This window comes from Homarus americanus, unplaced genomic scaffold (assembly GCF_018991925.1).
Source record: "Homarus americanus isolate GMGI-L3 unplaced genomic scaffold, GMGI_Hamer_2.0 scaffold12870, whole genome shotgun sequence".
Taxonomy (NCBI): domain Eukaryota; kingdom Metazoa; phylum Arthropoda; class Malacostraca; order Decapoda; family Nephropidae; genus Homarus; species Homarus americanus.
In genome coordinates, this window is record NW_024711502.1 from 707,129 (window position 1) to 720,961 (window position 13,833).

At 35.6% G+C, this 13,833-nt stretch overlaps 2 protein-coding genes across 2 annotated transcripts in view; one reads left to right on the top strand and one right to left on the bottom strand.

Moving 5' to 3' along the window:
* Nucleotides 1-4,196, top strand: part of LOC121858519 (dnaJ homolog dnj-5-like) — a 31,958-nt gene extending 27,762 nt beyond the window's left edge. The window contains exon 9 of the mRNA XM_042354994.1: nt 2,513-4,196. Within this exon, the coding sequence (XP_042210928.1) occupies nt 2,513-2,648 (136 nt within the window). The 3' untranslated portion in view covers nt 2,649-4,196. The remainder of the gene's footprint in view (nt 1-2,512) is intronic.
* A 775-nt stretch (nt 4,197-4,971) lies between these two features.
* LOC121858528 (cytochrome b5-related protein-like) lies at nt 4,972-13,573 on the bottom strand (the record flags this gene model as incomplete). Its single annotated transcript, XM_042355005.1, is given in 2 exon segments — nt 4,972-5,685; nt 13,395-13,573. Coding segments are annotated over 2 exon segments (262 nt in total), but the record flags the coding sequence as incomplete, so codon positions are not given.
* Nucleotides 13,574-13,833: the final 260 nt, after the last annotated feature.

Below are 13,833 nucleotides of genomic sequence, written 5' to 3' on the forward strand. Positions count from 1 at the left end.
GTATTGCATAAACTATACAAAGTGTTTTCTTATAATTTTTTTACATCTCATGAGTTTGATTAATTTATTTAAAGCCTTTCATAGTTTATGATTACATTTCATAGCAGCTAAATGAACAAGCATGCTCTCTTGTAATCACTTACTCAAAAGAAGTGCTTGTAGCAGAAAACCAGACAGGTGTTAGATAATACCAGTACATATATGTAGTCGGGATAAGTGTGACTAAAACTATGTCATGTAGAAGTAACTTAGATGTCTTGGATTTGTGTGTAACAAGGTACAAAGAAATGAGATAGGAACAGTTAAGGTTGGTAAAATCAGATGAAGTGGTAGTGTTGGTTGTTGTGTGATGGATTATAAGGGGTAAGTTCCAGAATATTATGGATTAAGTCTTCAAGACTAAAAGTAAGATACAAGAGTGAATTGTAATGGTGTGCATTGCACATACATGAAGGAGTGAGAAAAGGGAAGAATGAGAGAGGTTTTTAGGAAGTACTTAATAACATTGAAAGTTTCAGTGTGAGAGATAGAGTATTGGTGATAAAAGATTAAATGTGAAAGTTGATGATAGGGAACTGGAGGAGATTGTAGGGAAATTTGGAATAGAGTGGCTGATAGTAATGTGTGCTAAGATAAGTTGATAATGGAGAATACATAAGTCAAAAAGAAAGTACATATACTTGAAAGTAGGAAAACATGGAAGACAGAGGGTTGTTAAATTGTATGTTGGACAGAAGTTTTAATTGAGAGTTAAAATAAAATGGATAAAGAGCTGTACATGGAGTGCCTGACCATCCTTTGGTCATGAGAGTGTAACAAGTGTTAGAAGGTGTAGGACAGAAGGGAACTAATTTTTGGTGAAAGTGGGATTGCTCAAAGAATATGTTATGTAGTCATGGTTGTTTTAACATTTACATGGATGGGATAGTAAGAAAGGTTAAAGCAAAAGTGATAGAGAGGGACAGACAGTAAGGGTAATTGATAAAGAAGAGGAATGCAAATGAGAGGTGAGTCAGGTGCTGTTTACAGATGATATAGAATCAGTTTTCCCCAACCTTTTCAATGCTGGGTCACAGTTCCCAGCACCTCCAAGATCATTTGGTCACATTTCAGGTTTGTCATCTAGATGACTTGGGTTTGATTGGCATTTCAAGTGAAAATTTGTATGTGCAAATAAATAGCTTGAATAGACTATGGAGAACATGAGCTATTTTAGATATCTAGAAGTGGATGTAGCATTGATTGATTTACTATCACAGACTAACTGAGGGAAAGACAGTAATACTGTAACTTGTAAAAGAAGTCTCAAAAGAAGCAAAGGTTGGGGGATATAAAGGGCCATAATTGAACATGGGCTGGGTGCAAGAAGAAATAAGTTGGAAGCAATGGGTAAAATGTACTTAAAACTAAATATACAGGAGGTCCCCAACTTACGAACGCCCGCCGATACGAACAGGGTTAGACTTGAAATTTACAGTACTGTACTGTATTTACCTGATGACGTATTTTTTTACTTTCATTTACTGTATTTTGTCATTCTATTTCTTCTTTTGTCAGTACTGTATTTCATTTACCTGTTATCTTATTTTTTACTTTCATTTACTGTATTTTGTCATTCTATTTCTTCTTTTGTCTTAAATTAAGTGATTTTAGATGTATATCAGGACTTAGGCTATGATATAGTGGGATTTTAAACATTGTTTTGTGAGTATGGTATGCATATAGCATGTGTTCAGACTTACGTACAAATCCAACTTACAAACGTCCTCAGGAACGGAACTCGTTCGTAACCCGGGGACCCCCTGTATAAGGTAATTAGGATGTAAGGAATGAGCAACGTGGTTATAAAAATGAAATTTTGTCAAAGTGGAAGGAATGCCAAACAGAACTGATCTAGGTTCACTTGTGATAGAATGGATATATTGAGGGAATGGGAAAAGTACAATTGGTAATGTTTGTATAATTTAGAAGTAAATACTCTAGTATGAAGGGGGAAGACCAAGAAGGAGATGGAAGGATGGGATGAGAGAGGCACTTGCTGTGAGGGAAAGATGGATATCCAGGAAAAGGTGTACTGTATAGTATGTGCATTAATGACCAGAATGGTAGTGAGAACTTTTGGAGGACATTCTGGTGCTAAGTTGTATGACGTGACAGGGATAAACTCAAGAGATGTTATTGGCAGGGAACACTTAATAGAATACGTGCATTGCAGCAGTAAGTGACTGAATTACATCATATGCAAGGAGAGTGTGTATTGTTGATTCCAGCCTCTCTAAATCATAATAGGAAAGGCTTCAAAAGTGAGAGAAAAGCTAAACTAATGAATATTACTGGAAACAATTGGCATTTGAAAAATTGAGGCTGTATTTAGGCATCACAGAAAAAGCCAGTTATGATACAGATTTCTGAGTTTTTATCTACACATACTTAATTACTAAGTTGTTTTGGTTTGAACATATTATCATGCAATTTGTTTTATCTCTACTTAATTTTTTTTTTTCAATTTCAGTGATCCAGATCTAGAGGAATTCTTTAACAATTTGTGTAAGGAAAAGTTTGGAAAGAATTATGCTTCAGGGAGTAGTCAGCCTGGTGGCCAACAAATGTCTGATATGCGCAAGAGGAAGAACAAGAAGAAGAAATGATTATGGGGCTATGGGGGTGGGGGGGTTGAGGGGGGGTGCTGGGTTAGAGAACATTATCATACATTCAGTTTTAAGAAAAAAATGTTGTTAATGGAAAGCTTTTTTGGAGTTTATTTTTTATCTTAAAAGTACTGCTAAAAAGTAATTAAGTCACTCTTGAGGAGCCTTGCATGATGTTGTTAGTGCAGCTGTGACTGGGTGTTGGTAGGTGGGAAAATGTTACTAGCCTATTTAAAAAAAAAAAAAAAAATTCTGGCCTTAGTAGAGCAGCTAAATTCAATCTAGAAATTGAGTTAACCAAACAGTAAAATGATTTTTATTGAGAAAAACCAAACAAACTATTCATGAAATGAAATGTATCAGTGGGTTATTGAGTAGTGCTCAATTGTATACCGTGAAAGGTGGTAGAATGTCAAGCCATCGGCAAACTATATTTTTGCTGAAGAAAAACCAATAGGTGTATAGGCTTTAAAAGTCTGCTGATTATGTGATTTAAGAACTATTCATAAAAAATTCCAAATTGCTTGCTTTAACAATGTATCTGGACTGCCCCTCTTATAAGGTTTGGCAATTACTGCTCTGCTAAGTCTAGTTGCAGCATTACACTCACTACACAGTACTATTTTGCAGGCAATCTTAATGTTGTTATTCCCTCAAAAATTCATCACATTTCAAAAAAAATAAAAATAAATATTTTTTTTTTTTCAAGCCAGATTGCTTAGAAGTTCCATTGATATTTTTTATTTAACACTTCTCGTTTTAAATCACTGGAAAGTTGCCTTTTTAAAATTTTCTTCCTTATAAGAAATAATGTGAATACAGTATGGAACATAATAAAGATATACAAATTCCTAACTGTATGTGCTGAGTGTATATTATATATACAAGTTATTTTATGTTGGGTATTTGTAGCTGTGATTATCAGTATTGAAGATATTGTGCAGTTTCAAGGTGAAGTTCATAAAAGGAAGTTTTTGCAATTTTTTTATTAATAGGACCATTGACCCAGGTAAGGAAGTAAGAACTTGGATATTTAAACAAATCCAGTGATAGTAAAAATAAAGATTATATAGTGGAAAATTTTTACAAATTTAATGCTACAATTCACTGGTAAAATATAATCAAATAAGTATATTCTAGATATATTATTTGTGTATTATTTTCAAAGATTATTTACTCAAAATGTGAAACCATCATATCCATTTTAGTAAAAACCAGTTATTATTGTAAGTATTTTGTGCATCAACTTCCTCGGTTGAAATATAACTGTTTGAACCCAAAGGCTTCAAACTACAGTTACAAATGCATCGTAAGATGGGGAGGCCTTTAGCTATGTGATTTAAATGCATATTTTTTCCTAATGGCTGAGTACCATTTCATTTTAATTGACCATGCACAGTTTACTTTCTTCAGTTTTTTTCTCAATGTTAGAACTACAGTATGTAGTGACATTCTTGGCTCACTTGTGAAGGGTACACATTGCAGCATAGAACTCTCTATTATATTCTGCTGAATCTTATTTTCTGTTAATATAGAAACTGTAACAAATCTGTTTTTGACTTGACTACCTTTCATGGCCTAATATGTGCACCTGGTGAAGAAGCAAAATTTTGTTTGGAGATGTGAGGCAGTGTAGATATGGTGATGTTCTCTGTATCAGTAAATATTTTTTACTGTATATCAATTATACATTACATTGCATAAAAGGGAATGTCATACTCTATGGGTGCACATGTTTTACTTTTTCTTATTTGGGGATGAGTTCTAGGTCCTACTTCTAAACATTTAAGCTGTGTACTGTACTTTAGTCCTTGCATAAGAGATATACAGAATCTTAAATGGAAAACCTGCACAATGCAAAACTTAACACTGCAGATGAGGTAGTTACACTGCGTGTAGATTATCGCAAAAAATACATTTTATGGATTTTTTATAAAATATACTTTACTATTTATGTCAAGTGACATGGGCATCCATATACTGTACCAGTGTCTATTGAAAACCTTATAGTATGTACTAAACATGAGAAGATAATTGTCATGCATATTCCAGAACATATCACACGCCCTGTTTAAAATGGAGCTCTCTCTCTCAACCCTGGGATATACGTTCAAGGTTAAAATATAGTCACAGATATAAGCATGTGATCTTGTCCAAATTGACAACCAAACATTCATATCAAGACATTTACCTGTACAACATTGTTGTATTATACACTAAGAAGACACTTTCTTTGAACACAGACATCCTAATACTAGTTAAAGTTTGCTGATTTGTTTTTGCAAACAAGCATATATAAGGTCATTGTTACACTATACAGTACTTTGGAAATTATGTAATGTAAACAATTTTAAAGTAATAATCCTGTGTTAAAGATTTTTTTTTTTTTAGAAACTTTAGGAACATGAAACAAAATTAACTGAATAGCAGATTCCTTTGGCATCAACATAGGAACTGTACAGTACAACTAGCAGCAAACAAGTCCAATAGATATGGATAGAATTAATTATTCTATAATAAGAATAATACAAAGAGGAAGATTTCATGGTGAGAGGATGAATACTGTTCTGTACATTTACATTGCATAAATATATACAACTCAGATGTACTGATGAGGAATTTGTGAACACCAAAAACTTGCATAGACTCCGGTGATAATACAAATACGTACTGTACGTACATATGCAGGTTGTATATCAATTATCTGACAAGTTCAGAACCAGAAATGAGAAAGATTCCAAAATTTTGGAAATTCTAAACCGAGAATATACAGTACAGTACATTAAATATGTAGAAATCAGGACACATGTGTACAGTCTAGTGAGGTAGCAGCAGCTGCCACCATGTTACAAGATGTAACAAAATGACTGAAAACCATTAAGTCAGAAAATTTTTAATGTTTAACATTTTCTGTTTTTCAATTCCTTCATTTAAATAAAATTTACTGTAAAACTTCAATTTCTGCTGGTTATGGGTCCCAAATCATAGTAAGTGGTCATTCCAATTTCTTGGCTGTTCAAAGTCTCACAATGGATAACTGGTGAAAAAAAAAGAGTTAAAATGGAGACACCAGATACAATAATTGATACACTTACCTATAACCAATAAAAATTGTATGTATGCCCTAGTTATGTGCATCATATATATCAAAACACAATGGGGGCATAACACAAGACTATTTCTATAATAAATATGATATGTTTACATGCATATAGGAACATTACCACCCACACACACATGTATATTCGGGTTCCCACCTGTATATATACAGTAGGGGGCAGGGAAAAACACTTTTATTTGAGTTGCAGGCTGCACTTTTCAGGCATCGTTTGTATGGCTGTAACAAACACCTGTGCAAAATTTCATGCCATTTCATGCATACTTACCCTGCCGCATCGCGAACGACTTTTTGTCAACTTTTAGTGTATACCAAAAATTAGGTGTCATTTAATGTTTTCCAGGATAATGATAAATTTTACATGGGTGACATCGATTTAATTCACATGTTATTTTACAGGTACACCGTATAGAAAATCATTACAAGTTCATATTGAAATTCCTTTTTGTGCGGAACCTTGGCATCATTTTCCTAGACAATAATCTTTGCCTAATATATCCATCTCTCGATTCGTATCCCGTCACTTCAGTGCAAGCTTCAGTCATCACTTTTATGCCTCTCTCGACCGCCTGAGTGCTGTTTGGCCACTTGGGCACCACTAATGGTGTCTCAAGAATGTCATTAACCTGTAGATTTGACAGAGAAGCAATGTAAGGAGGCTCAGTCTTGAGTTCATTCCTCCAGTTAATCATGGAATGATAGTTTTTTGCTTGCCACTTTAGTTTCGGAGTCACCACCTTTCTCATGTTGACTACAGGAGGCACATCCTCATTCCCATCTCCATCTTTACCCTCCTCATCAGTATAGTTTAACAAATTCTCGTCAACAGCAGCATCAGAATCTTCCTCCTCCTCTTCAGATCTGCCAGTGCATTCTTCCTTTTGCTGATTCTCCTCTCTAATTTTTCTTATCATTGAGACAGCTTTTTCTCTAACAGTCATGTCCTCATCTGCACACATACCAAGAAGAAGTTGATCTGTGTGGGCGAAGTATGCATTTCTCTGGACAGCCTTCTTCACTATCGTCTCCTCCTCACTATTCAGGTGTTTCATATATAGCAGGGACTGGAATACGTTCCTTGAGCCGTGTGTTACGTAAGGGTGTATCTTGATGTAAAACCACATTGGAGCACTGAACTTTATTATTGTAATGACAATTCTTTTCAACTCATGGCTGGGTCTTGATGTTGCTACATACAGCCTGAGGATTCTACTCCATAAGGTGTTCCACCTTGACACACAGGGAGGACCTGGCTCAATAGCAGCCAAGTCATCTTCAACAACACCTGTGATAACTCCTTTACAAATCCTATACAGGTATTTCTGATCCCAGGACAGATCTTTCTCCACTTCATCATTAAACACAGGGAAATCAGGGAAACTGACTGGCTGGAAGGCGACAACTGGAAGCTCAGACAAAGACTCCTTGATCTGCTTTCCAATGGGACCACGCCAATGCTCAGGACCACTTGGTTTACCATCATAGTGATAAAAAACTGCGCGGAAAGGCAGCTCATTTCCGTGAAGCTGACATATGAAATAATGGAGCGGGTGACCAAGTAACATTTCAAGATGATGAATGACTCCATTTTCTGATCCTACATTTACATTGGTTCCATCACAACCAACACACACAATGGGCTGCTGGGTTAGATTTTTCTCCACCAGAAACTCGTGAATAGTTTTGGCAATCTGCTTTCCGTGTCCAGTCTTGGGAGTCACATGTGTGAGATATTCATTGCCAGGCTCAACCATGATGACATAATGATCTTTCACCATCATCCTCGAACTCCATTTCTCGGTCTTCTCATTCTTTATCATCACACGAGTGGCGGTCTTCTTACCATCAAAATAGAGTGACGTCAAATTATCTAAACTAGCCATCTCAATTTCTTGCCTCTTAAATCGGTATTTTTGTCTCGCATCCCGCAGCTTATGTGGTCCAATAACCTGACTCTTGTCATCCTTTGTGATAATGCCATAGTCAGTTAAGGTGGCAGTAGCAATGGCAGCTCCAGCATAATCACTAATCAAGTATCGGTCACAAGCGGCAGCCAGTGTAGGGAGTCTTGTCCGGTTCTGTAAACTGGTGTCTGTCAGAGCCCTTGGATCAGGGACAAAATTAGCATCAGTATTGACGAGAGGAATATCTCTTGAATCATCTGAATTATCCTCAACATAAGGAATATCTCCAGCTACCAGATATCTATGTTTTTGCTCAAGCTGTCTCCTAACTCTGTCCGCATCATGCTTCTCTCTTGCCGTCACTCTGTCCCACATCTTCGTCACTTTCATGTCAACCCCTGCAATCTTCATCTTCCTATCACCTCGCTGGTCAAGGAGAAACTGCACCTCACGTTTGGGAACTTTTATAACACAATTACATGCCAGGTGATATCCGTCACACTCCTTAACTATGCACCTCACATCCTGACAGGAGGCAAGGGGACAATAACAGCTACAGATATCAAACAACTCTTTCATTTCTACCTGAAATGCAGCTTTTTTGTCTCAGAATGACTGCTTATGGGTGACTGAGGAAGCACGTGGTGATCCTGCGGTGTGAACTGCTTAACGGTAACTATTTGAATAATTTCAAGTGCGCCAACTTACCCAGGTCTCCCCTACATTACAGTACAGTAACACAACATTGAGAAATGAAATGAGAAAAGGCTGATAATCAATATAGACATAGCACCATACTCATCTGCAACAAGACAACTTAAATGAAATAAGAGATATGAAAAAAAAGTTGATAAACACTGAACAGAACATTGCACCGCCACAGCGGCTGTTTGGCTAGTACTGTAGGTAAATTTAAAAATTTCAGTAGAAAATGCGGCAGACTAAACCTCGACATATCAGCTTCAAATTTGGCATGGAGTCTTAGATATGTATAAGGAACAATGCCTGAAGAGTGCAGCTTTGAGCAAAATTTCACTGCCCCCTAATATACAGTATGTATAACCCCTTTTTTTATACTAAGGCAATCGTTGTGCAACTTCAGAGTTCAATAGGCCACTCCTCATCAAGTCCAATATTTTTACTTTTTCTTCAAGAGCTCTCACAGTATGTGCTTTCTTCTTTTTCTCACTCACAACCACGAGCATTACCACAAATTTTCATCTCAAGTCCGTGATTGTGGTAAAATTTACCAGCAAAGAAAAACTTCATGAGAGCAAACACCTAGGAGATGTTCATGGAACCAGTGCGAGAGAGAAAAGGACGCCTCTGCAATAATCTAACCTATGGTACCATACACAAACCTTAAATGTACAAAGGAACCCAAATATTAAAGCTTTGATATCATATGAACACTTTAAACAGTATATAGTACTGTATGTACAAACACTCGAACCATCCCCTGGGCAACGTGACACAATTCAGCTGGGCAGTCAACCAGCTAACTCAAGAGACGTGTGTAGCAACTGTTGCGCTGCACTGCACAGTATGTATGCTGTGACGTCACATTTGGGGGATTCAGCAACAATTACAGCTCACTGACTCAATATATACGTTTATTTCCCACACATACACACCCATGCTCTTCATTTCTCCTATTTTATAGTTTTATATTAGATTTTCTTCATTTGTAAGCAACATCAGATTATTCTAATGATATGTTTTTTCCTCAAATGAGCTCGGATAAGTGATAAACATGCTGAGCTTGCGAGAGATACTGGGTGGGTTGGCTTGCACAAGAGCAAGACCCAAGCAGACGTGCATAAGTGGGGTCGCGTACTATGGATAAGCATACAGTACTCTGAGGTTTTACTGTACTGTGCTCATGTATAAACCTATCTCATGTGTAATCCGATCCCTAATTTTGGGGTAAAAATGCCTGTTTTCATATACAGCTCCTCCCTGACTTTCGACTTACGACCTGCCTCAGTCGTACCAAAATTTTGTCAAATTACGTTTTTCGAGTCCCAACGTCAGTACAGACAAAATTTTCGTTTGTAATTCACTTTAAAATGGCTGACAAGCTTAAAAGTGAGAGTTTTGTGGTGTTGAGAAGAAAAAGAGACACCCATTTTAGATTTTCTATATTATTTAAGCATTTTCGACTTACGACCTGGATTTGGGTGCCTTAACCCCGTCGTAAGTCAGGGAGGAGCTGTATCTTGTGTATACTTTGAACTCTAGCTTTTAAGAAATACTAGGTATAATCCTTGACATATTTTGTATCAACTTTGAAACTGAATTCCTGCCAGTTACCAACTCCTATGAGAAATAAGATAAAATAATATACTGTACATCAATTCCCCATACCGGGTAAATGACCTCGTTAGGTTCCTGAAAACCACGACTTTTAAGTGAAACGTTAAGTGAAAATGATTTTACTATAGACACAATGATATAAATAGGGCTTATATTTCTAGGGTACATTTCTGGTCAAAATTTTCTCAACTTGCCACAAATGTTTCACTTGATGTTGATCCTTGATCCACATGTTCAGCATTCTTTCCATATTTTCCATAATGCCACTTCTGTTTTGAGTTAACTTTGTAGCAGATAATGAAGTACCACTTTTAACACAGTTGTAAGCTGCAAACCGACAGCTCTTGCTATGTCTACAGCTCACTATCCTTCTTCAAATCTCTTTACCACCTCTAATTTAACTTCCAATGTAACACTTTTCCTCTTCTTTCTGTGACCGCAACTAGTAGTGGTGCATAATGAACATTTAGCACTCATTGTTCTAGGGATCAAATTTCTAATTGGATTTTGAGTGAATGTTGGAATAGCATCAACCAACCACCGAACAATAACAAACAAATACAGTTTGATGCCCACACTGGTAACTTACACAACCAGCTGTTATCACAAACAAGCGCTGAATGCCTTCGTACTGATTTTTTTTAAATTGTACATTTATCATTTTCATACATGCAGTATTTTTTTTTTTCAACGACATTATAACGAAATGCCGTTGACTGAAACGGCGTTAGTAGGGGAATTGGGGTACAGTACGGTATACCAGTATATGTGCGGAATAAATAAAATTTCCACTAAATAGAATAAAACAAAAAATACTGTATTGCCATATGGGTGCTAAACAACAAAATATTTGTTAATCATTTCACTACACATAGCAGATGGGTCAGAACTGCTGAGATCCCCCCCCCCCCATCTCCTGTTTATTCCCTGTGATGAGTCTAAATTGGCAACAATGTCACCAGTGATGTTAACAGATGTAAGTGAAAAGAAATTTATCTGTAAATCTTCATTTGGATCAGGTATTTGTATATTTAAAGTGGTACATAAAGTGAATGAGGTTTTGCTCTTTATGTAGCAACATAAAGAAAGAATCTTAGGGTTATGGCAAGCAAGCCCAGGATAATGGCGCTTATTGGTAAGGTTAGCCTACTGCGAGCATATACTGGGTCGTTGTCATTCACCATTAATGACCCACAGAAATGCATGAATTTTAACCCCTCAAAAATATTACGTGTATATAGATGGACCTACTTTTGCATATAATTTGATCATAAAAACTCGACCTGTGCTATTCAAGTATGTAACAATATATATTGTTTAGATTGATTTACCTGTATATAGTTTCTCATTATATATATATATATATATATATATATATATATATATATATATATATATATATATATATATATATATATATATATATATATATATATATATATATATATATATATATATATATACATATACAGTGGGGTATGCTATAACGAACGGATCCTACTACGAATATTCCTATAACGAACGGTTTTACCTATAAAATTGAGAATGCTATAACGAACGAAACTCCTACAACGAACATAATTTAAATTTTTTTTTTTCTAATTTATTGTTTTATTATTACAAATATTAATGATATTCTTTATTTCAGGGGTTTAGATGCATATTTATGCACTTTTTTACAATTTTATATTATATTTTTCAGTGTTAAGTGGTTGTATTTGGGGGCCTGGAACGGATTAATCCTATAACAAACGAATGCTATAACGAACAAGGTTCTAGAACCAATTAGATTCGTTATAGCATACCCTTATATATATATATATATATATATATATATATATATATATATATATATATATATATAAATAATCATAAACTATTATACACAGGTAAATCAATGTAAACAACAAACACCCATGAATGCGGGTATTGAACCCGGACTACGATGAATGGCAGGCAGACATCTAATCCACTGAACCACGATGGGCTAAACGCTACCCCACTTTAACTACTCTCTTGTAGCTCGGATTCTCTGCCCACTCACTGTGAGAGGAAGGGTTAGGGCTGTCCGGCCACACTCGGGTTTTAGACAGCTTTTTAATCGAGTTCCAACATAACGTTTTAAATCTATCAGAAGCTGTATTATAAGCAGGCTTTATCTGTATGATAAGATTCACTTTGTATTCTGCAAATGCAAATTAATGGTAAGAGCAAGTATGTGTGATGCTTAACTTTGCCCTTTCCTATTCTTTTCCACATTTTCTTACAGCATTCTCCCAATTATTTCCTCCTTTCTTATTAAGTTTCTCTTCTTGATTTATCTCACATGAAAGTGGGTCAGAAGTAAAGAGAACTGAAAAAACAAATGATTATTCTCACAACAAGAAAATGAGTCTCACTACCACTGTACATTATCTTTGGTCATGAAAAAAATATATTTTATTATTCTAATGTGACTTAGAAATAAAGGAAATATAATAGACATCTGCAAAAATGAAGAGCACGAGTGTTAACAGTATTCTGTGTGGGAGGTGAACATATGTATATGTGTCACCCTCTCCCCAATGTGACAACACAACATACACGGTGTAACAGCCACACATTTCTCAAGTCAACCAGCTGGCTGAACTCTCCTCTCTTAGCGTCACTCATGGTTATTATTCAAGGGCAAAAGGAGCTATTTTCTGTATGTAATATACTGTATGTGTTATTGTATTTTATGTGCTATATATTATTTTGATTATTTATTATAGCAAATTTTCTTCATTTTTGGCATACTGTATATAGAATACAGAATAACAAAGGATTGGAACCTATTCCCTTTTACTCGTTAAAATTACCTAATAACATATCCACTTCATTGCCAGAGCTATACTATACACATCCACTTTACCTCACACTGCACAAAGTCATCCATGCCTTATGCATATGTACGTCGGCAAGAAGGAACCGTAAAAATTTCCTGCATTTTAAAAGCTTTTAGTCTAGAATCTTAACCTACATCTATTAACACTGTAAATAAAACAAACAAACTGAACTTAAAGTATATCATAAGTATGATAATTTTACTTGAATTAGTTTATTATGAGCATAAATAAGTCAATCTGTGTTATTGTAATATGCCAGCTGTTGTTTTGAACAGTTGAGCCTCCCTACTGATATGGATGTCCAAATACTGGATTCCATCTGAGCAACGATGTCGCTCTGGCTTAATGTCCTGAACTCGGGGTTTTTTACTGTAAAATCTTACATTTTTTCCCTGAATAGTTCTTGACATACATTTGTTTTTCTTTTGGTAGCAGTGACTTAGACAAAATATTTCATCACTTGATAACTATTTGGATTTTGCAGTCTTATACCCTGGAAGATCAACATTGGGTTTGATGTTGGCCAATTGTAGATACTTACCTAATATTAAGTACCATTGTTGCACAAACTTAAAGGGTATGTTGAATTCTTTACAAGTTTCCAGGAAGGCTGGGTAGAGGTGAGGCAACTTAGAGTGATCCACTGTAGGCAGGAGATGGTGCAGACTATGGTTACCAAAACTTACTGACACCAGAAACAGACTACTATTCACTTCCACCCTGGAAAATAAATTATATACAATATTTATAGAGCAATACTAAGAGAATTTTCATATGCTATGTGTATGCAATATTTCTATTTGTGATTTCAACCTTTTCCTCTTATTTTCTACACCTAAAATTTTTACTTTGTCTTGAGATGGTTGTAGCCATTGATTACCCCCACAGAAAAGTGAAAGAGGAGTAAAGAAAATAGATACAGCTTATTGTTTTATGGCCATTTCCCATGCTTGCGTGTGTTAGCCGTGAATATTTGATGG